Source organism: Scardinius erythrophthalmus (assembly GCF_964197995.2).
Source record: "Scardinius erythrophthalmus genome assembly, chromosome: 10".
Lineage (NCBI taxonomy): Eukaryota > Metazoa > Chordata > Actinopteri > Cypriniformes > Leuciscidae > Scardinius > Scardinius erythrophthalmus.
The window spans coordinates 8,686,987-8,712,984 of NC_138230.1; the positions used below are offsets into that span (position 1 = coordinate 8,686,987).

Genomic DNA, 25,998 nt, shown 5'->3' on the forward strand with positions numbered 1-25,998 from the left:
AAATCTGTATGTTAAAAATCTCTAAACTATAACAATACATTAGATTGTGTAAATGTATTTCACAGTTTAAATGATAAACTCAAATCATTTGAACCGAACGTGTTTCGTGCCAAAGTGACTCAGTTTTGATTTTACGTTTGAGTAATTTTCCATGTGTTTGCATTAACATCAGGCCTTTAAATTCCCTCCAACAGCAACATTCCTCAATGAAACTTACATCTGAACAAAACACACACTGAGTGTTAATATGTGAGGTGTGTGTTCAGCGAGACACAGGATTGAATCATGTAATGATGCATTAGAATGTGGACAGAAAATGTTGTTTGTATTAAACAGTGAATTTTACAGTGCACTATTTTAATGCACATGAATTAGTGTTTTATCCATTCATTTTAATAATTCTCAAATCAAATATTCACATATTAATTATAATTTAACAGATGGCTTCCTATTTGTGTTGCTTCCAAGAGAATACTTTTAACTTTGTTTTTAAATGTTTGATGTATTTTTACATATGAATGGCTTCTGTAAAACTGCTCCTGTGTTGTGTTTCCTTTCATAAAATGTTTGTTACATAATAAACAACAACTTTCAAATATTTGAGGTTCAGTAAAATTATGTTTTCTATTTTTTTTTTTACTATACATGTACATATACTGTACATTTCTGAGACAACATGTCTGATAAAATATGCAGTTTAATATAAGAATATAAGGTTATGGAAATCCTGCATAGCCTATATAACTCAACCTAACATCTCTAATCATGAATAAACCCTTCATGTGAAGTTTTTAAATTTAAATTTTAATTTACTCATTTTTACCAGATGCCAAATTTTTTACCTTAAATAAATGCATGTAAAACTAAAAGATGACGATGGAACATGTAATTGGTAATGATTGATGGCAGAATTACTCCAGGTTTCTCACTGCTGGATGTTGAAGCACAAAGATCAGGAAGTTCAGGAACTTTAGTGTGGATTTGCTGAATCCAACAGGCCAATACTTGAAGAACGACACAATCACTGTGATCAGACTTTCCACACACATCCAGTGGTAAAGATGGACTGATGGAGACACTGAGTTCCTTAAAAGCTAAGGTCTGTGATAATGAAGTATAATGATAATGCAGCTTATTGGTTTGACATTTTGTTAATGACAGCCATATACATGTTAAGTACAAATAGACTTTACATAAAATATGAGGATTAAAAACATCACAAAGCAGAAATAATCTTTCCAAACCCCTTTCTAAACATAATCTGCAGCCGTTGGTTTAAGAAATTCTCATGACTCTTCCGTTAGATGCAGTGACTCTGTTTATGGAAATATGTAAATTGTGTCTTTGTCCCAGGAGAGACTCCGGGTCCCATTAAAGCCGTTCTCTGGGGTCTTTGGTTTCATCTTGTGTCCTAAACCTCAGTGGACAGAACATTTGTCCTGCCGTCTCTGTTAAAACCATCAGAACTTAACAATCACTCAATCCATCATGTGTTAAATACTGCAACACACACTCAATACACAAACAGTGCATTAAAATGTGGATCCAATATATTCATCCATTAATGAGTGGTGCAGGCATCATTATTAATCATCATTAGGACTAAAGATGCACAATCAAAAATTATTTACCAGACATAGCACTCACAAAGAACATATTTAACCAAGTAAACTAAATAAAACAAAATCACTAAACAAATTAAATTAAATTAAAACTATATAGCGCCACCCAGTGAACATTATCTACAGTAATGCTGTAGCACAGAGGCCTCAGAGAATCTTAAAGTGATAGTTCACACAAAAATATTAATTCTGTCATCATTTATGAGTTTCTTTACTGTGACTGGTTTACTTTGAAGAGATAAAGTTTTCTACTCTTTCTTTCAGGACACAGAACAATGTGAAAAGACCAGAATATGTGACTTGCTTTCTATATTCCTTTTCCTCAAAACGATGACCTTATTTTATCACTATCTACTGTAAAGAGAAGCTGTGCTCTATTTAATACAGATCAAAAGACATTAAACATAAACAGCAATATAAATAGGCATCTTTAATAGAATAATCTCTACTATGTCCTGACAGAAGGAAAATATATTTTATAAAGTTTCATATTTGTATCTCTACTTTATATCAACACCATTAGATATTTAAAGGGGCATTCCACCCATAGGAACATTGTTTTTTATTGAAAGTGGGTCATATGTAGTCGAAATGTAAAATCAATTTTGAATTTGGTGCCTTCGTGACCGAGGAAAGACAAAAAATAACTTCAGGACGCATTTGTATGAAAGACAACAACTCCCACAATGCACCACATTGCACAGCTCCGCAAGCCACTCCCACTAATCCAGAACAGCGCATATAGGCGGATCTTTTGTGACGTCATTGTTTATGTTTGCCGCGTTGCATCACGGGAATCGTGTGGCAGGAAACACCGCTAGATACCTGTAATTTGACTGTTTTGCACGTTTGGAGGAGGATTTAGAGAAGAGGATGGTTCACTCTTGCTGTGTGGTCGATTGTACGGCTCGTTGGGGGCCTGATAAAAAGTTTTTTCGAATTCCCTCCGAAAAGGATCGCGAAAAACGAAAGAAATGGTTGCGTGCAATTAGGCGATTGAACCTGGACGCTCCGAAGCCTGGATTCCTAACGTTACTGATCGAGTTTGTGAGGCTCATTTTGTTCATGGTAGGCCTAAGTCTTAGTGACTATGTATTTATAGAAGATTGAATAAAATAAAATATAATAAAACTGAGTCAAATCAACCGAGTCATATGTTTTCGCGTTCTGATTCAGGTGTCCCAAACCGCGATCCACAGCACCCAGACTAACGTTACCGTATTTTCCGCACTATAAGCAGAGGCGCACCTTCAATAAATGGCCTATTTTATAACTGTTTTCATATAACGTTATAGGGCGCACCGGATTATAAGGCGCATAGAATAGAAGATACTGCAGTCAAACGTTTGACTGGGTTTGCGTTATGCAGTGGTCACCAACCTTTTCAAGCCTATAAGATCACATCCAAGTCCAAATGTAAACCAAGATCTTCCACTTGCAAAAAAATATGAAAAAAACAAGTGGCTGAGCTTTAAAACCTTGTTTATACTCGACGCGTCCGCATGAGCGCGAAGGTAATAAAAAAACTAATATCCGTCTGCTCGGGCAGATTCGGCTTTACAGCGCGCGCGCCTCCGCATCCGCAGATTCACGACTTTGAGCCGAATCTGCCCGAGCAGACGGATATTAGTACATCTCATCATCACCCAGTTTGCGCGTCTAAATCAGTTGTATGGTCTGGTGTTTAGTCTAAAACAAAACAGTTGCGTCAAGTATAAATGCCTCGTCTGTTTGGGGAGTTGCACGCACAGTCAGCGGAGATCTCATATGGGCTTTGAATAACTTCGATTTTGTCACCAATACAAATTTTGAGCTTCTCTCCAAACCTCCTCCGGTCTTCAGATGTTAAAGTGCTTATATATTGTGGATTTTGCCCGCTAACTCTCTTGAAAGTTAGTGTTGCTTTCGTCAACGAAAATTATAACGAAATATTGTCGTCAACGAACCGTTTTCACCTGACGAAAACGAGACGAGACGAGACGTAAATGCATGGTCATGTGACGATGACTAAAATACATGTATGATGCATTATCGTTGACGAATAAAAACAAGACTAAATGTGGCTTACAAAATAAAAACTATGCTAAAATGTCTCCTCATTTTCGTTGACCAAAACGAGACGAGACGAAATGTTAACGACGAATGAGAGAGTTGTGCGTGAACCCATGTCGGCTTTAAATTCTGGTTTGCGATCTGGTCACCCAATTATCAGCGAATTTAACAATATTATTCCATTAATTTTTCTATTAAAATGTCTCATTGATAGGCTATATTTGACACATTCATAATCATTACTTTTTCCGGTGCTTTGTGACAGCTGTTATGTGCGTTATGGCAGCGTCTCTGGTTACATGAACGCGTCATCGCATCAGCACCAGAACATGGAGATTTTATTTTAGAGAATAATCGCACAACCTATTCGATATTCTATAATTAAATAAACTAATCGAATATCCAAAAATCGTGACTCATCCCTGAATGGAATCTCTTGTTTCTTTTCCCAAATCTTCACTCTCACCCATTCTTTAAAGGGATTATAGGCTACACGTTTCTTCATTGGTTCGCTTTTAATTAGGCCTATTATATTCGTATTCTTTACTGTGGTAAAGTATAGCATACATTTGTACTTGCATGTCAAATTCTTTTTAACACAGTTTGTGTTTCCAGTTTCCTATATTAGACATAGGGCGCGTCAAGTTTAGTTGTAAAGCGCGTTTCACACGCGCGGGTGATTTTTAGTTTCACTTTCTCTGGCAGCGCAATCTCAAACATAGCCTAAATATTTTGCCCATATGGAGGATAAAATTCGCTATTCAGACCAATTTACATCAAGTAGAAAACACGAAGATTAGATCGATGGTCTCTTTTCTGCTCGTGTCCCACATCCCTCTCAGAGCGCAGAGTTGTTGGCTATATTCTGCTATATCAGGCGTCTTTGTGTGGAAATATAAAACGAGTTTTTATTTTTTTAAATAACCCCCCAACCACCACCAGTAGTTGGTCCATTACCGCGGTGTTAAAAAACTGCCACGTCACAGCCCTAAATATACTAAATAGGCTATAATAAGATAACCTTGTTTTGAAATTCTATATTGACTGGGTTAAATAGAATTGCATTACTAAAAAGAGACTAAAATACAATTTTCATTGACTAAAATTAGACTAAAATGTCATGAGTTTTCGTCGACTAAAACTAGACTAAAATGTCATCAGTTTTCGTTGACTAAAACTAGACTAAAATGTCATCAGTTTTCGTCGACTAAAACTTGACTAGACTAAAAAGAGTATGAACGTGACTAAAACTAATAAAAACTAAAACGACAGCTTGACACAAAGACTAGACTAAAACTAAAATTAAAACAGGCCGCCAAAAACAACATGAAAGTGCTCGTCGCGTCTTTACAGCCCGCAATACTGTTTGATTTGTTGCCACACAACCACTCGCGCATGCGTACAAAGATGTCAACAAAGATCCTCCTATATCTGCCTATCAGAGAAATCACTCTTCCGTCTACAAGGCTAGCTAGCTACCACCAGAGCTTGAAATTCATTTCACACAAAATGTCTAGTTAGTTGGCGAACTCATTAGTGCATTAATCCTCGTTTGTATTTCTTTCGAAAAGATGAATTATTGCATGGTACCGGGATGTTCAGTCAGAACATATGCGGTGCGAAACTAGGATAGTTCTCAACACAAACGTCCGTGTCCTCGTCTGATTCAGAGATTTCGTCCAGGAGAAATTGTCATCGTTGAAATTCTTTGCCGCAGACGGACTCTATCTCTGTGTTCGTAGTAGGGCTTGGGCGTCGTGACGTCATACTTGGCGTGGCGGCCATGTTGATGGCCTCGCGAATGTAAACATACAGCAAGTCGAACGAGGAGAAGCAGAGTTGGGAGAAAGAAAAAATATGTTAAAATCCCGAAAAGGATGTGGAATTTACGGGGATACGTTAAATAGGGAAACCAGGGACCAGTAAGTTATGTGGACAAATTTTCCTGTAAAATATCCCGTATTTTAATACTATCATAACATTAATGTTAGCCCTTCCATCTGGGGCCTGTACCATGAAGGTAGCTGAACAAACTCGGGGTTACAGGATAAGTTTTGAGTTGACAAAACCAAACCGATGCAATCAGGCTTTATTGGTACCATGATGCAGCTCATCAACTTTCTCTGTCAACTCAGGCTTTGATCCTCAAGCTATGATTACTCCACGCGCGCGTGCACATTAAAGAGTGACGTCGACACTGAACAACCAATCGCGGGTCGCGATTTTTCCGCGGAGGAGCAAGAGATAATCATTCATAATTACGATGAATTTAAATATGTATTTCAAGCTCTAAACATTAACAATACGGTTTCTGCGGCCAAAGCAAGAGAAGACTGTTGGTAAAAGATTGCTTATTGTTAATGTGTAAGTTAAACAAATACGTTCTATATTTATGTAAAATTATGTATGTATGTGGAGCCTATAGCCTACGTGTAATATAGCCTATAGCCTATTTTTATAATATATAAAAATGTGCATGTACCGGTACTAAGAAAAATTAATATTCATTGATTTTTAGATGCAACCCCAACTCCAAATGTTTTTGGCAGCAGATAAAGACAAAATATAAAAATATAATTCAAAGTGGTGAGTATTTACCACAACCTTTTATTACTTTTGTGAACATTTTATCACAAACAATTGTTTGCAGAAAACAGAAATAAATAATTAAATTCAGAAAACCAGAATACACTGTGGCGGAGGAGTTGGCTCTGAGTCGGCAATAAGGGACGGCTGATTATGGATGGGATTACAGGTGCTGTACAATCTGACCCTGGTGCTGGCTCCTCTAAGCAAGTAACACTGGGTACGTGTGCAATACATTACTACTTTTTTTTAAGTTGTAAATATGGCTGACTGTATGTTCTGCAGTAGAGGGAAATACAGTGTCCCTGTTGAAGCCAGCACACACACAGTCTCCCACACAGAGGTCAGTGCAGCAGACAGAACACCAAACATAACCTGCTTTACAACAGTTATGCTTTACATTGGCCTATTTTTATTTAGGGTGGAGGAAATGAAGACACTCTGTCTGTGTGTTCTCAGCTGTTGCTGATGTGAATGCACTGGGCTTTTTATTGTGGCAAACATTTGAATGTGTGGCATAAAAAAGGGACTGGCCCTTACACATCTCTTTTATTGTAGGATTTTTCACAACCTGCCCCAGAAACTGAGGCCTCTACCTCAATTGGCTTCAGACAAAATCAAACAGCTGGATAAAACTGATCTCTGTATGTATATAGTTGTGTATATATTTGTGTATATATTTGTGTATATAGTTGTGTGTGTATATATATATATATATATATATATATATATATATATATATATATATATATATATATATATTAGGGGTGTCACGATTCTCCAAATCCTCGATTCGATTACATTTTCGATTCTAAGGTCACGATTCGATTCGATTCTCGATTTTTACATTTATTTTTATTTTTTTTTTTATTTTTTTTAAGCACAGGTTGCTTAGGCTAGACTAGGTCTGGGCGGTATGACCAAAATAATTTTTTCACGATATGACTCATTTTATTTCACAGTAACAATATATTTCACAATATAGTTATGCTATTCTGGAGAAATTGACAGAAAGGGATTTAGGTATAATAAATGAACCCAAATAGCCTACTTTAGAAATGAAAAGTACTTCACCTTGTTTGATTTTATTTTTCTTTTATTTGGTAAATGATTTATTTGGTAAACTATTTTGATAGCTAAATATATTAAACAGAACACAACCATCAACTTTTAGATGAACTGCCCCCAACTGATTGATATTAAATACAACTCGTATGTGCGATTAAACTTTAAAGAAAGTATTGCTGAATAACTTTTCAATCTCATGTTATTGTTTCACTTAATCATTCAGTTTATAATATCTGATATTTTATATGGAACTATTCTATTCATAATAAATTAGTTACTTCCTTTTAATTGTATAGGATATTAGTAATACTAGTGGTTTAGATGTGTTCTTTCCCCGGTAAAGTTTTGCCATGCTTATACTGCGTTTTTAAGGGGCTTGTTTTGCTCTTTTTGTGATATCTGGCAACCCGTCACCTGGAGCTTAATCAATAAAAGTTCAGAAGTGACTAGAAGGAGAGCAGCAGTAATAAAAACCTTACAGCAGCTACTGTTAGCATTGACTAAGTAGTTTAAATTATACACACCTTAAAACTGTGTCATTATTTTACCATAGCCCGGTGAACCGCGCTCCCTCTCAGTGCGTGCACGCGCGCGTCTTTTGTATCAGTAAAATACGATCGAGTTTGAGCGTCCTCAAGTTGTAATCACGTTTTGAATCAAATGAAGATTTCATCAGCTGGTTCAGTGGCCAATTGTTTGGATTTAGAAAATATAACGCGCGCTGTACATTTTGGCTCAGATACAGGATAATATTATACATTCGCTTTAACTAGCAGGCTGTTCATTACCATGGCAACCGCTTGCGCGTCCTTTCTGAACGTAACTGTACACATAATAGACTGATAGATACATTATATAGACAAGTTTCCCGGGCACTTCCGGTTTACTTCCTGTTTCTGCCAAGAACTTCCGGCGCAGGCTGAGTAGTGGTGTAAAAATGGCTTTGGAATGGCAACATTCGACCGAAAATCTTGTTAAAAATGGTGTTTTGACCATTCCGTATCCAAGTAAGGTAACATCATGGGCGGACAACATGTCGATATGGCCCAGCATCACAACATCCAAGATCTTTTCTTATTTTATTGATTCCATGGCGGTGGATGGGAATGCAATTAATAATCTGAAAAGCTCAGAGGCGTTTCAGTACCTCCATTCCGACAAAGTGGGCTGTGTACTTTTACACGATATGGGCAGTTTAATTTACCTAAAGGCCGATGTTCAACCAAGCCAGTCCGTTAACAATTCCGCGCATAACGCCTGGGTTTTGGTTACCAAGACGGGAGATGTGGAGACTGCAGGCTGTACCTGTATCGCCGGACCCGGACGTTCCTGTAGCCATGCAGCCGCCGTGCTTTGGAAGGTACGTTAGCCCATCTTATGCTTGTATTAAGATGTTTGTATGTATCCGTGTGTTAATCTATAACAGAACACGAAGAGTAATACAAATAAAAAGTAATCCCCTCTAGCCTGCCTGCCTAGCATTTTAAATGCTCGTTGATCGGCGCTGTTAGGAAGAGAGAAACTTTGCATACATTACGAGTTACTTTTACTTTTTAGAGTTAATTTTAAGACAACAGCAAGGTGTTTACAGTGAGCGCAGAATGCGGGGTTGTTTGACAGTGCTTTAACCCTTGTGTGTGTGTGTGTGTGTGTGTGTGTGTGTGTGTGTGTGTGTGTGTGTGTGTGTGTGTGTGTGTGTGTGTGTGGTTTATGAGGACACAAATGTGTATAATGACATGGGTGATGGGTATTACAACGTAAACATGGGTTATGAGGACATCTTTGTTCTCATAAACCAAACGGCTAAAAACATACTAAATGGTGTTTATATGTTTATACTCTCTCACACTTAGACACAATCTCTCTCTCTCTCTCTCTCTCTCTCTCACACACACACACACACACACACACACGCACACACACACACACACATACGTGTGTGTGTGTGTGTGTGTTTGTGAGAGAGAGATTGTGTCTTAAGTGTGAGAGAGTGTGAACTACCCCTGCCGTTCCCGCAAAAAACAAACTTGGATACAGTTTATTGTGCAAACGTGTAACCATATCGTATCATTTATCACTTTATTAAATGTTATTTATTTATTTAATATTTAATTATATTTTCTTTTATTCTTGTATTATTCTTTTCATATTTTTCCAGATTTTTTTTATATAAGTCTAAATAAATTCAGGCATTAAGGGGTTAAACATTGATGTTGATGGCTGCAGGCCCAGCTCATTAATTGTTTTGAAAAGTAACAAAAACGCTCTACCTTCATCATACCCTTGTTATTTTGATTTACAAAATGTTGTCTCTAAAAGAAGTCAATTGTGCTGTGATGCTCAAACCATTATTTAAAAAGTGTGTGATTTTGTTTCTATCTGTCTGCAGGTAGAAAATGCTGTGAGGCAAGGGAAGACAGGGCTTGCCTGCACTGATGTGCAGAATTGCTGGAATGCCGGGACAAAAAGCAATACTGGGCAGCAAAAAATCAGAGATGTGTCTTTCCGAAGACACAGCAGAAATAATCTATACCAACCAGCATCACAGGCATCCTCCTCCATAGTCTCTACACCTAGTCGCAAGGTAAAAGTCCATGAGACACTGGAAGAATGGCAAGATTACTGTCTCTCCACACCAATAGCAGCACTTTTTACTGCACCTGGCAGTGGACTAATGCAGCTTACTTTTAACACCAGCCTCCCTGCTCAGTCTGCCGAGACATCAAAAGCTCCACTGCCCCTATATCATGGTGATCACAACACACAACTTGAATGTGAGAAATGTAGGGCATTCTACACCACATACATTGACATGACCACAACCCAATTTATGTACATTGAGCAGCACACAAAAGAACAGAGCAGGGAACAACTGTGGCATGACATGCGACGGGTACGGATAACAGCAAGCACAGCCAAGAACGTGCCAGTACGGGCTACCACAGCACCAGACAAATTCTTGTCTGAACACCTCCATCCTACCTTTCACGGTAACGCGGCAACCCGGCAAGGAGCAGAGGGTGAAGAGCATGCCAGGCAATACCTGCAAGACCAAGGTCATGACATCGATGTGAAAGGTTTGGTGGTTTGCCCGAGTGAGCCATGGCTTGCTGCGAGTCCGGATGGTGTCATGAACAGAGACACACTACTGGAGATCAAGTGCCCTGTCTTAGTCAAAAACCAGTCCCTTACTGAAGCACTTGCTGCTAAAAGCAGTGAGATAAAACACATGCCCACAGGGGACTTCCATCTGTCCTTCAATGGGCCAAAGGGATATTACATGCAGGTGCAACTGGGCATGCACTGCACAGGGCTACGGCAAGCCTTGTTGGTGATTTGGAGTAACACTGAATGTCTGCAGCTCAACGTGCCCTACGACCAAACCTTTGTTGAGGGACATATCTCAAGGCTACACTCCTTCTATTTCACCCACATGTTGCCAAAAGTTGTCGATGACTTCGATGATGGAAGGCTGGAGTTGTGCTCCAGATACATGAATGTTGTAAAATCTGCATGACCTGCTTATGTGTACTGGGGTGATTAGTCATTCTTTTTTTAACCCCTTGTCCCCTGTTGTCATAAATTTGTGACAAATCCTTTCTAGCTTTTATTTTTTATCAAACTGATTTATTTTATTTTACTTACTCTTATTTATTTTTATATCAGTCACTTATCATTTATCTTTATTTATTAATTTTATTTATTTAATATTTTATTTTATTCCAGTCTTTTTCTTTGTAATATTTTGAGATTTTTTCCTGTATTTACTTTGTTTTTATTTAATTATAAAAAAAATCAGTCATTAAGGAGTTAATGAAATTGTCCCTTTGTTATGGAATAGGATCAATAAAAATTCATTCATTTCTTCTCAAAAATCAAATTGTTTATTGTCATGTGTCAATATTTACAATACAAGAAAAAGAATAGCACTCACAAGTTTTTCTTAGTTAAACTCTGTTTTGTCTTAACAATAATCACAACACCAGAAAGGGAACAATAACAAATTTACACAGGATTTTTTCTAGCTGAAATATATATATATATATATATATATATATATATATATATATAAAATAAAAAAAAGGAATATGTACAATTTAAAAAAAAAAAAAAAACTTTTTACTGTTTTACTAGTAAAACAAGGTTTTACTTTTCATAGGGACTTACACCTCATGTGGCAGTCGGATGAGTCTGGACCTCATGTTTGCTAAAGCAGCGCATATGATAAGAATCTTGTCCAACCTCGGGGTCATGGAGATGGGGACAGTTTGGGACAGAATTTTGAAGACTTTAAGTCTTCGGATTGCCCTCTCCACATGTATACGGACATTGGCCACTCGTCTAGTGCGCGTTACCTCCTCATTGGTCAATTGACCACGCTTGTGGGTAAAGGCAGGAATATTCAATTTCACCTTCCTTTCATGTAGTACATCTCGAATCGTGAAACCCCTGTCAGCCATTACCTCATCACCAGGCCTTAGGGCCTCTAGAAACCCACTGTTTATAGTGATGAACTTATCACTGCTTTTACCAGCATAGGCCTCTGATATAAACATTATCAGCCCATGAGGTGACACAGCAACAAGATATTTGGCAGTATTGGTTCCCTTGTAATGACTGAAAGTTGCACTCCTACAGTTAAGGTTTGTAGCTCTCTGAATAGCCGTTTCAGCACAATCGATGATGCAAGTGGTCTGGGGGTGGTTCTTTTTAAAGGATGGTGGCATGTTAGCACGAATAACACTTCTTGGCAGCCAGGCAACCATGGGTTCAAGCTGCTCACCCAATGTATCAATCCAGTGAGCAATCACCTTACTTACTTCACCTTTAGACACTTTAAAGCGCTTTGCCACATCCCCTAACACAAGGTTCAGTTTCAGTTTCATGAGGGTCATCAGTATTTGGTCAACAACAGGAATACTACATGATGGTTTACTAAATGGCAACATCGTTTTCACCAAAGTAAAAAAATATACCAGACGCAGTCCTGTGTACAGCAGCGAGGTATCATCATCCAGGAGCATATCATCAGCCACAGTCTGACCCACAGTCTGCGTCGATTTGTTCACGTGGTCCAACTTTGCCGCGTAGCTGTGGTCAGTTTTTGTTAGGTCCTCCCATTGTGTTGCAGCATCTTTAAACTTCGGCTCGATGCACACTTCTAAAAGACAAACAGCATCAACTATAAATGTATATACACATATCAACAGTCGAACTTATGCTGCAAACTTTAGCTAACCAGAAAAATATCAAGATACACTTACCATCCGATTGCGTGTCACTTGTGTTTCTGTCGAGTTTACGTCTCTTTTTCTGAGGAGGTCGCTCGTATCCCAACCAAAGCTCCGGGAAAGGGTTTTCCTCTGTGGGCTTTTTATCAACGAAGTGATAAGAACAAACAAACAGTCTTTTGGGCGGATTCTTCAACTTCAAAGCCGCTAGCCACTTCCGAGATTCAACATCTGTTTTTGGTTTCTCATACAACGCATACGGGGGAGCACATCCACATTGGCGCCTTGTAGATGGTTGATGGTCAAAACATTCTCCTTCCGACCAAACATTCAACAATCGCCACGAGTTGTTGCAACCGCGAACAGCACAATATGTCCCGGAGCCGTGTCGGCGTGTAACACCATCCATAGTTCACTTTTTCTGCACGCTAACCAAAGACCGTAAAAGACGCTAACTCGCTATCCGGAAGTGCTTGGCAGACACAACCGGAAGTCGTTGGCAGAGTGAAAGGCTAATGGCGGCCCGCCTATTTCATTCAGGAAACTTGTCTATAAGGTTATTTCTATTCGTTAGAAGAATATTGATATATGAACTTCTTGTAAAGTAGCCTAAGCCCCGTTGCGAGCATGTACGTCCCTCTAAACTTTCTGGGTGCTGCACTGCGCTCTAGTTGACTTCTGTTCTGCAAGCCGACGCACCGGACGTGACATGGGGGCGTGGCAGTATCGACGATTCCATTTTTTAATTCGATGATCGAGGTTGTGGTTTAATTTCGATCGATTACGATACAAAATCGAAATCGTGACACCCTTAATATATATATATATATATATATATATATATATATAGAACTTATTTAACCAAGTAACACTTTAGTATGAATATTTATTAATGCAACTTTCTCTTGCTCTCTTTCTCCCTCCCATCCCACAAAACCAATAAAACAGTTTGAGACATATCTGCAGTTTCAATGTGCTTTTATTAAGTGTAATATTGTATGGTGATTGCATCTACATCTGCACCAGCTGGGTGGTCAAGTGTGATCGGGTCAGTTTCATCGGGGAGAAGCTGGTTTTGTGGTGTTTCTCGCTCCGTTCTACTGGTGGCTATATTGTGCAGAATGGCACATGCAGACACTATCTGTGATGCCCGCTCTGGTGACTCTTAAGCGCCGAACAGTGTGCCTTTAGGAGGCCAAAGGTCATCTCTATCTTTACTCTGGTTTTACTGAGGGCCACACTGAAGCGGTGCTGTGGCCCTGTCTGAGGGTCATGATAGGGGGTTATTGGGTAGGTTTTTCTAGCTCCGTTCAAATTAACAGTGTTTTGTATTGTACCAAATTTAATTTGCTTTCCTCAAAGTGCTGACACAACACAGAATCATGGAACATTCGTGAGACAAGCACTGGAGCCAGGCCATTTGGCATCCAAACTTGATCATATGTTCATTACCACAAGTCGTCTGCAGATGAAATGTTTAGTAGGTCATTGTTATATCTGTTAATGTTACTATTAATTTAAAGATTCATCTCACAGAAAATAATCATCTCACATATTCACATCATCTCTACCTGAACATTAAGGCTATGATAGGACTTCCTATTAACATAATCTGCCTCATGTTCCCCTAGAGCAGTGGAGACTGGAGCAATAGACTGCATACATGTTGCAATGACTTGGGAATCCTATCATAAGATTAACAGAAGAATAATAAAAAAAAGATTCAAAATAATTCTTAACATGTATTATATTGTATAGTACACTTGTGAAATTTGCTTAAAAAAAGTGTTCATGTGATGTCACCCTATCAATATATCTTACTGGCAATTTTATAAAAGCCCTCTTTTATGGACATGGTCGATAAATGTCCGGGGAACACTAATGAAACTTTTCATGTACTCCTGCAGAGCGAGGACCACCTTGCGAATGGTTTGACAAACCATGTTTTCCCATAGCTTCTGTGCGTCACCCACCGTGCAAGAATGTAGCACTACCACTTGCAAAAAAAAAAAAAAAAAAAAAAAAAAACGCAACACAATACCATTTGCGGTACAGTAAGTGCATGAATTCGACGTGTTAAATTCTTTATGTGCGGCTCAAGAAGTTCGCAAAGATAAGAAATTCCTTCCGCGGAAAACCTGTATCTTTCATACAAGTAGCCTAACTCAGTTAAGGCAAGGGGATTTTGTCTAGCTAAAAACTCTTTCTCTACGAAGTGCTCGTCAAACAATTTGCGCTGAGATGTCCACCGGATTTGGAAGAAAAGGTGAAGTCATTGCAACAGACACTTGGAATAAGTTACGTCACCTATATGTTTCTTTGCTCGATCTTGAATCCAGAACATAACCTGCCCCGGAGCAGGTTAGCCGTGCAGCGTAAGATACCATGGCAACGAACACCGATTAAAGCCGAGCTACTTTCATAGTACCTAAAACCCAGGGTTGGCGGAAACTAAGCTGAAACATAGCTGGCTAGCCACCTAATCCAGCTTCATGGTACAGGCCCCGGATCTGTCAGTCTCTGTACTGTTGTCCTGTTGCTACCCCCTTGCCCTTCCAGAAAAACAGATGTTTTCAAAGCATCGTTTTGCTTACTTGAAGGCAACCTTAGCGTGATATTGGCCTTTTTTTAGATAACAGCGTGGTTGTTGTGAGAGCACGATTTCACGCCAATCTGCAAGCAAAGTCACGTTAGACCTAGCTTCACAACTCGCATAGTTAATGCTGCAGTTTTGCAGAGGGATAGCAACAGAAAGATGAATGTTGAAATTGTAATTTTTCGGGATATTTTATAGGTAAATACTGAAACGGGAAGACAGCGGGAAAAGAGCTCAAATACGTGATAAACCCGGAAAAAACGGGAGGGTTGACAGCTACTAACTACACTTTTTTTTGCCGATTTTGTCCACATACTGGTCCCTTGCTTCCCTATTTAACGTATCCCCGTAAATTCCACATCCTTTTCGGGATTTTAACATCTTTTTTCTTTCTCCCAACTCTGCTTCTCCCCGTTGACTTGCTGTATGTTTACATTCGCGAGGCCATCAACATGGCCGCCACGCCAGGTATGACGTCACGACGCCCAAGCCCTGTTGCATCTTACAGTCTATGAGTTGCATAGTGAGATCACCGTCGCCACCGGTCCGCCCTAAAGCCCAATTTATACTTCTGCGTCGAACTTACGCCGTAGCTACGTCGTAGGCTGTGTGTAGCGCGCGTACCCTTCGGCGTACCCTGACGTGCACCTCTCCAAAAATGTAACAACGCGTCAACTCTACGCGGACGCAAGCGTTGTGATTGGTCTGCTAGGACCGCTCCCTCGGGTTTCACATGCTCCCTCTGCGCGCGTCAACGCGGACAACGACGCAGAAGTATAAATGAAAACCAACGCGTTGCCTACAGCGTAGAGGCTCCGGCGTAGGTCCGACGCAGAAGTATAAATCAGCCTTAAGGCCGTGTGTCCACCAAAGCGTTATTAGCCAGCTGAAAACGCTAGGCGCTCTGCTAAAAACGCTCAGCTGTGGGCGCTTGAGAGCGTTTTGGCAGCGCAGCGTTTTTTCAGTTGAGACGGTTGAGACCGATCGAGACACTATATCCGCGAAAGTCTTACTAGTATCTCATTTCACACATATTTTGTTTCTGTGTTGATTCTATATTAAAATGTCAATACAATGTAATGTATTTTATCTGGCTCTTGATTTTGTTCCGTTATTAGGCCGTGTGTCCACCAAAGCGTTATAGCCAGCTGAAAACGCTAGGCGCTCTGCTAAAAACGCTCAGCTGTGGGCGCTTGAGAGCGTTTTGGCAGCGCAGCGTTTTTTCAGTTGAGACGGTTGAGACCGAGACACTTTGCTTGTTATGATACGGAATATCCGCGAAAGTCTTACTAGTATCTCATTTCACACATATTTTGTTTCTGTGTTGATTCTATATTAAAATGTCAATACAATGTAATGTATTTTATCTGGCTCTTGATTTTGTTCCGTTATGCTTGTTGTTGTCATCTGTTGACGTTGTACAAGCAGAATCATGTGGCGGACGCGGTTGGTCGGTGTGGTATTAGTCCCGCCCCTCCTCCACTGTGATTGGACGGTTGGGTAAAAAGTGACAGTGATGAGCGCTGCGTTTTACCAAAAGTTGAACATTCTTCAACTCTCGGCGACCAGTAAAAAACGCCGAACGCTCAGCGCTTCAGCGTGAAAAAGACGCTCAGCGTCTCGTTGCGCTCATGGCGTTTTAAAAATGCGGCGCTCCCATTGAAAACAATTGAAAAAACACGCCAGCCGCGAGTAAAAACGCTTTGGTGGACACACGGCCTTATGCTTGTTGTTGTCATCTGTTGACGTTGTACAAGCAGAATCATGTGGCGGACGCGGTTGGTCGGTGTGGTATTAGTCCCGCCCCTCCTCCACTGTGATTGGACGGTTGGGTAAAAAGTGACAGTGATGAGCGCTGCGTTTTACCAAAAGTTGAACATTCTTCAACTCTCTGCGACCAGTAAAAAATGCCGAACGCTCAGCGCTTCAGCATGAAAAAGACGCTCAGCGCCTCGTTACGCTCATGGCGTTTTAAAAACGCGGCGCTCCCATTGAAAACAATTGAAAAAACACGCCAGCCGCGAGTAAAAACGCTTTGGTGGACACACGGCCTAACTCGAGCCAGTCCGGGCTCCTCGTCCGCGGCAGGCAGGTCTTCTGCCTCGGCTGCTCTTCGCTATAATGCGGCTTGTAAAGGTAGCCACAAACACCTGATTCAAGCATCAGACTTCCGAAATCCTCTTCTTCTATGTCATATTGAGCACTCTCCTCCGCTATTGTCATAACTGTACATCTGTCTCCACATCGTCTGTTAGCTTAGCTTTAAACAAGATATTGCTTTCAGTTTCAGAGAGTAAAGTCCCACCCACTGATCTGTAATAGGTCTGTAGCGTGAGCGGGTCCCGCCCCCTGGGAAAGATGAGGAACTAGTGCTTGTAGTCTCAACAGAAATCCCCCCCTCTTACACTTCCTCCGACAATGACGCAAAATGACGATCATAATATCATGGTGATTTTATGTATACTTTGAAGATCCATAGTGTAGTGTATTAATATGGTAATCATACAGTTCTGATATACAGCGGGGGAAATAAGTATTGAACACGTCATCATTTTTCTCAGTATATATATTTCCAAAGGTGCTATTGACATGAAATTTTCACCAGATGTTGGTAACAACCCAAGTAAGCCATACATACAAAGAAACAAACAAAAATAAGTTCAGAAATGAAGTTATGTGTAATAATGTGAAATGACACAGGGAAAAAGTATTGAACACATGAAGAAAGGGAGGCACAAAAAGGCATTGAAAGCCAAGACAACAGCTGAAAACTTAGTTATTAAAAAGCAATCCAGCCCCCTGTCAGTGGAAATTAATAACAGCTGGTTCAGTCCCAAATGATGGCCTACAAAAAGGTCTCATTGCCAAGGTGTCACACAAGACACATCTCATGATGGGTAAAATCATAGAGCTGTCTCAAGACCTTCGCAACCTAATTGTTGCAAAACATAATGATGGCATTGGTTATAGGCGCCATTCTAAGCTTCTGAATGGTCCAGTGAGCACTTTTGGGGCCATAATACGGAAGTGTAAAAGACAATAATTTCACCATAAATTTGCCTCGACCAGTGCTCCTCGCAAGATTTCTGATAGAGGAGTGAAACGAATAATCAGAAGAGTTGTCCAAGAGCCAAGGATCACTTGAGGAGAGCTTCATACATACTTCTTCTTTGTATGTATGGCTTACTTGGGTTGTTACCAACATCTGGTGAAAATTTCATGTCAATAGCACCTTTGGAAATATATTTACAGAGAAAAATGATGACGTGTTCAATACTTATTTCCCCCGCTGTATATTGAGGTATTACCATCTGATTTACCACAGTATTATCAGAGCTTTTATCACAGCAATTAGACACAGCTTTGATCATTTATTAATGTTATCATAATGGTTGATTTTGATGTAAAAAAAAAAAATACAGACACTTTCACTTTGTCAGGTTGATATGGAAGAAAACAATGGCATGAATAATTATGAAAAATTGAAAATAAAATTGTTAAACAAGCATTATATTTTCACAATATAATTTGCAATTATAGCTAGAATTATAGATTTTAACAATGAAAAACAAATTATAAAAATATAGCAAAACATGTATAGATTTGTAATTGTATAGATCATTTTCATTGTGTATTTCATATTATGGCAGAAAACTCATGTATTGTAATTGACAGGAATGATGATCAGTGGAGTTGAGTTTTTACCTCCATCATTAAGGCCCGGGCTAAACAATGGATAGAGTTTCCCAGTGAAAGACTGATCGGTGAAAGAGTAGAGATGAGAGCTGGACTCCACATCATAAAAGGAGACCAGACCCTCCTCATAATCCACAAACACACCGACCCGCTGCGGCTTCACTCTCACACACAGAGAGACAGGAGGATCAGCACAGGCTTTATATTCATTCCCATTCTTCAGCCGCACAGTCCAGTATCCATTACTGGGAGTCAGTGTGATCTCTCCCTTCCTGTTAATGGATTCTCTGGCCACTCCTAAATCCCATTTAGTCTTTCCCTTCACCTGCACCTCAAAATATAATCTCTCTGAGGAGAATCCCTCCTTTCCCAGGACACTTACACATTCATCATATCTCTTTGGTTTGTCTGGGAGTTTCTGTCTAATGTCTCCATGTTCCACTTGTTTTCCATCATCAGACAGGATGAGAGCAGGATGAGCTGTATCAGGATCCAGAGTCACATCCACTGAGAAAACAGAGAATATAACTCACAAATTCACAATACAGATATTTAGTGATGTTTGTAATATGTAATCAGTGTTTAATCATACTGTCGGTCAGTGATGAAGCTGTGAGTATCTGAATGTAATCTAGTGTAGTGCAGACAGCACACTGTACCTGCATACTGCTGTATCCTCTTCAGAACTGTAGAGACACATGACAATAAAACACCATCAGATCTTTGACATGTTTTTGTGTGGAATTATAGACAAGATTTAAGGTTATATTTAAAGAATTCTGTACAACATCATGTTTTATCTGATCAATGTTTCTCTGCTGATATTTAGAGAATCCCTGAACTCCTATTGTGTTTGAGCTCGAAATATTCCTCCTTTTTAGAACATCTTTGGGAATGTTTTGTGAAACATTTTATGACATTTTTATTTTAGATATTTTTATGCCTAATGTTATTGATTTCAGTTTTTGAGTGGATTAATGTTGTGGTTATTCAGCAAAGACAAAAGTATAAAAAATTATCTTTAAGAAAATGAAAATGAAACCCCAGCACTGCGAAGCTGTTTGAACTTCAGGTCCGAAATTTTCCTTTAAAAAAAAAGAACAAATCTGCATGAAACAAATCATTCATGATGTCTATCGATTTGATTTTGTTCTGCTAAACTTATTTTATTTTACACATAATCACAACATTTAGATGAAACAGCTGAAAAAACTGAAAACGGTAGAAAATTAATGTTTCTTTCTGTTGTTTCTCATCTAAAAGTGTTCACAGATTCACTAAAGCCTCAAGGTTCTTGTTACAGTGATGAAGCTTCTAGTACAAGATGAATTTACTGCATGTTTCCTGAAATTAGAGATGAATATGACCTGCTCTCTTCAAGAAGAACTGTGATGATAATGAGACACAAACACATGATCACACACTTCTCTTATTTCAGCTTTAACAGACTCATTCTTCATTACTGATATTAAAAGATGATAAATATATGTATCTGTACGGTGTATTTGATATTGCTGTACCAGTTAGTGTGAGTTTCTCCTGTAGAGAGTCCTGCAGTTTAGTCAGAGCTCTCCTCAGAGTCTCCAGACTCTCATCAGTCTTCACACTGATCTCAGACCAGTTCCTGGTGTTTCTAGAGCTGCACAGGGATGAGTAAATCTACAGCAGGAGAGAGGAGAAATCCTTCAGCATGGGGAGTGTTATGGTGTCATATACTGCATTATCATTGATCACAGAGATGTTGACTGACCTGTAGGAGGTGGAGGTGATCTTCAGTGTGTGAGAGCTGCTCCAGCTCAGTGTTTCTCATCTTTAGCTCAGTGATCTCCTGCTCCAGCTCTTCAATGAGCTCTTCCTCCTGTTTCTCTGCTGCTTTCTGCTGCTCCTCCATCATCTCCAGCAGTTCAGTCTGACATCTCTCAATGGAGCGGATGAGATCAGTGAAGAGCTCCACACGGGCTGCTTTCTCCTTCTCTGTGTTTCTCTGCTCAACCAGGACAATCAACACATTATTAGTGGCGTTTGTTAAGAGAAGAATCAGTGTTATTATTTCTCATACTTCAGTGTTTTAGTCGGTTTTCAAAATCCCTCATTCTGCCCCGTTTGCACTGAATGATTCCTCAAATCATGTGTGTTGTTGAGGAGAGATGTGTTATTACTTTACTAAGTGATCAGGGAATCACAGACGTGTCGATATTCAGACCAGCAGTGTGACTGTGAGTGTGAAATTGCTTTTATACAACAATTCAATAAACAATGATAGATATTAAAATTTATTTAATTGAATTATTTTAAACTCACTTTTCTGACTTCTGCTGAGTGTTTGACGTCTTGAATCTTCTTGATTCTGTCCTGGATCATCTGCTGTGTGTCTTTCTGTGTCTTCATCAGTTGAGTCTATAGACAGAGAACAACACACAATATGTTTTCATAATCGATTCATTTATATTAAAGAACATGTGATTCCTCATGATAAGAGACATTTAAAATCAGATTGTCAGTAACTTCTACCTTCTTCTCTTCACTCTCCTCTTCTAAAGAAACAGTGTTGTGGTTCTTGTGGTCTGTTAGAGTGCAGATCGGACACACACATGTCTGATCATCTCTACAGAACAGCTCCAGAGGTCTCTCATGTTTCTGACATATATAGTCCTCCAGATTACTCACAGGATTGATCAGTTTGTGTTTCTTTAAACCTGTTACTCTCGAATGAGGCTCCAGGTGAGTTTCACAGTAAGAGCTCTGACACACCAGACACGACTTCAGGGCTTTCAGCTTTCTTTCCTCACAGACGTCACACAGAACTTCAGCTTTTTTCAGAACTGCAGCTTTTTTCTCAGGACTTTTCTTTTTATAGTGATCTACGAGCTCTCGGAGTGTGGTGTTAATCTTGAGATCAGGTCTGTGCTTGAATGTTTCTTTACAATATGGACAGTTGCAGGTCTGGCTGTTGTCCCAGCACTTATTCAGACAGGTCTTGCAGAAGTTGTGTCCACATGGAGTGGTGACTGGATCAGTGAACACGTCCAGACATATAGAGCACTGAAGCTCCTCAGTCAGTGGACCGCTGGAGGAAGACATCGCTGGAGAGAGAAATGATGAAGATAATTTACCTTCACTACTAGTCTAAAGTTTGGAAACACATTTGACTTTTTGATTTAATGGCTTTTGCTTGAAGGACTTAAACAACAATAATTATTATTATTATTAGCCTTATTATTATAAATGGGCTCATTTAATACTGTTTATAAAGAATCCCATGATGCACCTCATGAAGTCGAATGTAAAGAATGTCTAGAGACAAAGAGTGACGTCTTTGAGGAAACTCAAATATATTAGAGATCATGTACAGTCAGCTGGTCATTACTGCAAAATGAACCCAGACAAGCTGATCAGAACCCTAATGTGAAGCTCATTACACACACACTTACTGTACCAAATAAATAAATACACGAAGGAGCAATATTAATTTGAAATCTTGATTTGAAATGATTTTATTATCTGCTGCTGTACACTCCTGAACTACATATTAAATATTATATGAGAAGAGTGAAAGTTATTCATGCACTAATTCATTCTTCTTGTTTTTTTTTGTTTTTTTTTGTTTATTGACTTACATGGAGGTGTATCCTCAATACTCCATCTCCTGGTTTTTCTTGCTTGTGTTGATGTTGGTGAAGATTCTGCCATTGTTCTTCCCTCTTCGTTTTCAAGAATAGAAATGTTACTGAATGATCAAAGAACTTATATTGTATAAGCCTATATTTGCTCCTAATGTGTATTTAGTCACTGAGGTTTAAATTAAATCTTACCTCAAGTCCGGCTTAGTATTAATTATTCATCATAATATTATTTCAAGTCAAATTTACAATTTATATCAAATTGGTTAAAATGAACGTAAGAATTGATAGTGAGGGAAACACAATAATTCATTTGAAATTCAGCAAGAAACTCATAAACTTACAGAACTGAACTTTGACCTGCTCTTTTGATAACTTTTTTTTGAGAACTGTATAACTGAACTTTTGACCCCTAACTAAAGTACAAAGTACAAGTGATACATTTTCCAACAAAACTATATGTATGCATGTATGTATGTATATATGTGTGTATATATATGTCACGATCCACACAGGGAAACAGAGAGATCCAATTTGCAGTGAGTAATATTTATTTGAGGGTAATCCGAATCAATGGTCAAGTCCAGGCATAGGTCAAATTCCAAATAGAGCAATCCAAAACACAAGACAAGAACAGGCAAGAACAGGACACTGAAGTGGCGTGATAAATGCAAGGACTCCGTGACACATACTAAAACAGACAGGGTATAAATACACAGGGAAATAACAATGCTAATGGGGAACAGGCTGAGTGCAATTATCAGTGATAAGGGGCAGCTGAGTGCAATGAAAAGACAAGGATCATGGGGGATGTAGTTCAAGAGTGTGATGGACACCGTGGGGAAGGAGGACATCTAGTGGTGACCCAAGGAACATAAACCAGACACTGTGACATAACCCCCCCTCTACGGAGCGGCTACCAGACGCTCCAAGACCCACAAACGCAAACAAAACCAGAGTCAAGGAGGGAGGTGGAACGGTGGAGGATCAGGGGGTGGGATGGGGGGCCAGGTCCATGGAGGGGAACAGGAACAGGGGGTGATGGCTTAGCCGGCGGCCAGGACGAAGCAGACAGCTCATCGGGCTCATCGGGCGGCCCAGGCGAAGCAGACGACCCCTCGGGCGGCCCAGGCAAAGCAGACGACCCCTCGGGCGGCCACGGCGGTGGAGACCCCTCGGGCGGCCACGGCGGTGGAGACCCCTCGGGCGGCCACGGCGGTGGAGACCCCTCGGGCGGCCACGGCGGTGGAGACCCCTCGGCCGGCCACGGCGGTGGAGACCCCTCGGGCGGCCACGGCGGTGGAGACCCCTCGGGCGGCCACGGCGGTGGAGACCCCTCGGGCGGCCACGGCGGAGACTTTCCCTCGGGCGGCCAGGGCGGCCATGGCACCGGAACAGACACCACCGGCTCAGGAACATACACCACCGGCTCAGGCACTGGAACTGGCACCACCGACTCAGAAACAGGAACTGGCACCATCGACTCAGAAATAGGAACTGGAACTGGCACCACCGACTCAGGCACTGGAACTGGCACCACCGGCTCCGGCACTGGAACTGGCACCACCGGCTCAGGCACTGGAACTGGCACCACCGGCTCAGGCACTGGAACTGGCACCACCGGAACTGGCATCACCGGAACTGGCACCACCGGAACTTGCACCACCGGAACTGGCACCAACGGCTCAGGCACTGGAACTGGCACTGGAACTGGCACCACCGGAACTGGCACTGGAACTGGCACCACCGGAACTGGAACTGTCGCCACCGGCTTCGGCACTGGAACTGCCACCGCTGGCTCAGGCACTGGAACTGGCACCACCGGAACTGGCACCACCGGAACTGGCACCACCGGAACTGGCACCACCGGAACTGGCACCACCGGCTCAGGCACTGGAACTGGCACCAACGGCTCAGGGACTGGAACTGGCACCACCGGCTCAGGCACTGGAACTGGCACCACCGGCTCAGGCACTGGAACTGGCACCACCGGCTCAGGCTCAGGAACAGACACCACCGGCTCAGGAACAGAGACCACCGGCTCAGGCTCAGGAACAGACACCACCGGCTCAGGAACTGGAACAGACACCACCGGCTCAGGCACTGGAACTGGCACCACCGGCTCAGGCACTGGAACTGACACCACCGGCTCAGGCACTGGAACTGACACCACCGGCTCAGGCTCAGGAACAGACACCACCGGCTCAGGCTCAGGAACAGACACCACCGGCTCAGGCTCAGACACCACCGGCTCAGGCACCACCGGCTCAGGCACCACCGGCTCAGGCACCACCGGCTCAGGCTCAGACACCACCGGCTCAGGAACTGGAACAGACACCACCGGCTCAGGTTCAGGAACAGACACTACTGGCTCAGGTACTGGAACAGACACCACCGGCTCAGGAACAGAAACAGGAACAGACACAGGCTCGACGGCGGCCATCTTGTCAGGGGACACAGGCTCGGCAGACGTGACGTGAACACTCTCGGCGGCGGCCATCTTGTCCGAAGACACAGGCTCGGCAGACGTGACGTGAACACTCGCGGCGGCGGCCATCTTGTCCGAAGACACAGGCTCGGCAGACTTGACGTGAACAGGCTCTGTAGCGGCCATCTTGTCCGAAGACACAGGCTCGGCAGACTTGACGTGAACAGGCTCTGTAGCGGCCATCTTGTCCGAAGACACAGGCTCGGCAGATGTGACGTGAATAGTCTCTGGCTGGGCAGACATGACGTGAACACTCTTGGCGTTCTCCAGGATCTTATATAGTCTTTCAAAGTACTCCAACAGAGTTTCAGCTGCCTTGTCTATCTCAGACTGCACGGGGATTTCCGAGACTGGGACCACCGGACTCGGGATCACTTGAACTGGGATCACTTGAACTGGGACCACCGGAACAGGGACCACCGGAACAGGGACCACCGGAACAGGGACCACCGGAACAGTCACGGAGGAGGTCTTCCTTCTCCTCTGTTTCTGATGGCAATGTGCTGGTTCTGAGCTGGGCGCAATCAGTGGCAGATGGGGCTCTGGGCTGGATCTCACCAACCCAGAGTCGAAGGGGGGCCATGGTGGAGAGTGGTGTTGGGACTCCTCTCTACCACCTCCTCTACTGCGACCTCCACGGGTCCCGCGAAATATGACCAACCGGGTTCCCTCAAACATATCTCTCCTCTCCCGCTCGGTGGCTGGGGAGGAGAAGTTGGTGTACATACCGCTGGATCCTGTATATGAGGGAGTCCTTCTGTCACGATCCACACAGGGAAACAGAGAGATCCAATTTGCAGTGAGTAATATTTATTTGAGGGTAATCCGAATCAATGGTCAAGTCCAGGCATAGGTCAAATTCCAAATAGAGCAATCCAAAAGACAAGACAAGACAAGAACAGGCAAGAACAGGCAAGAACAGGCAAGAACAGGACACTGAAGTGGCGTGATAAATGCAAGGACTCCGTGACACATACGCAGTGCCGGCCCAAGCCTTTTGGGGGCCCTAAGCAGAATTTGATTTGGGGGCCCCCTCCCA

At 41.5% G+C, this 25,998-nt stretch overlaps 1 protein-coding gene across 3 annotated transcripts in view; it reads right to left on the minus strand.

The window, feature by feature from the left end:
• Window positions 1–18,496: 18,496 nt before the first annotated feature.
• The window catches only part of LOC308697509 (E3 ubiquitin-protein ligase TRIM39-like), a 9,524-nt gene continuing 2,022 nt past the window's right edge, over window positions 18,497–25,998 (minus strand). Inside the window, exons 2-8 of one of the 3 annotated variants that reach the window (XM_081376811.1) lie at window positions 22,469–22,552; window positions 21,363–21,934; window positions 21,153–21,248; window positions 20,602–20,835; window positions 20,372–20,510; window positions 19,511–19,537; window positions 18,505–19,358 (exon numbers count right to left, since the gene is read on the minus strand). In XM_081376811.1, the coding sequence (XP_081232937.1) occupies window positions 18,811–19,358; window positions 19,511–19,537; window positions 20,372–20,510; window positions 20,602–20,835; window positions 21,153–21,248; window positions 21,363–21,934; window positions 22,469–22,541 (1,689 nt within the window). In that variant the 5' untranslated portion in view covers window positions 22,542–22,552 and the 3' untranslated portion in view covers window positions 18,505–18,810. Of the gene's footprint in view, window positions 19,359–19,510; window positions 19,538–20,371; window positions 20,511–20,601; window positions 20,836–21,152; window positions 21,249–21,362; window positions 21,935–22,468; window positions 22,579–25,998 lie in introns of all 3 variants that reach the window. The other 2 variants (XM_081376812.1, XM_081376813.1) reach the window with 2 other exon arrangements.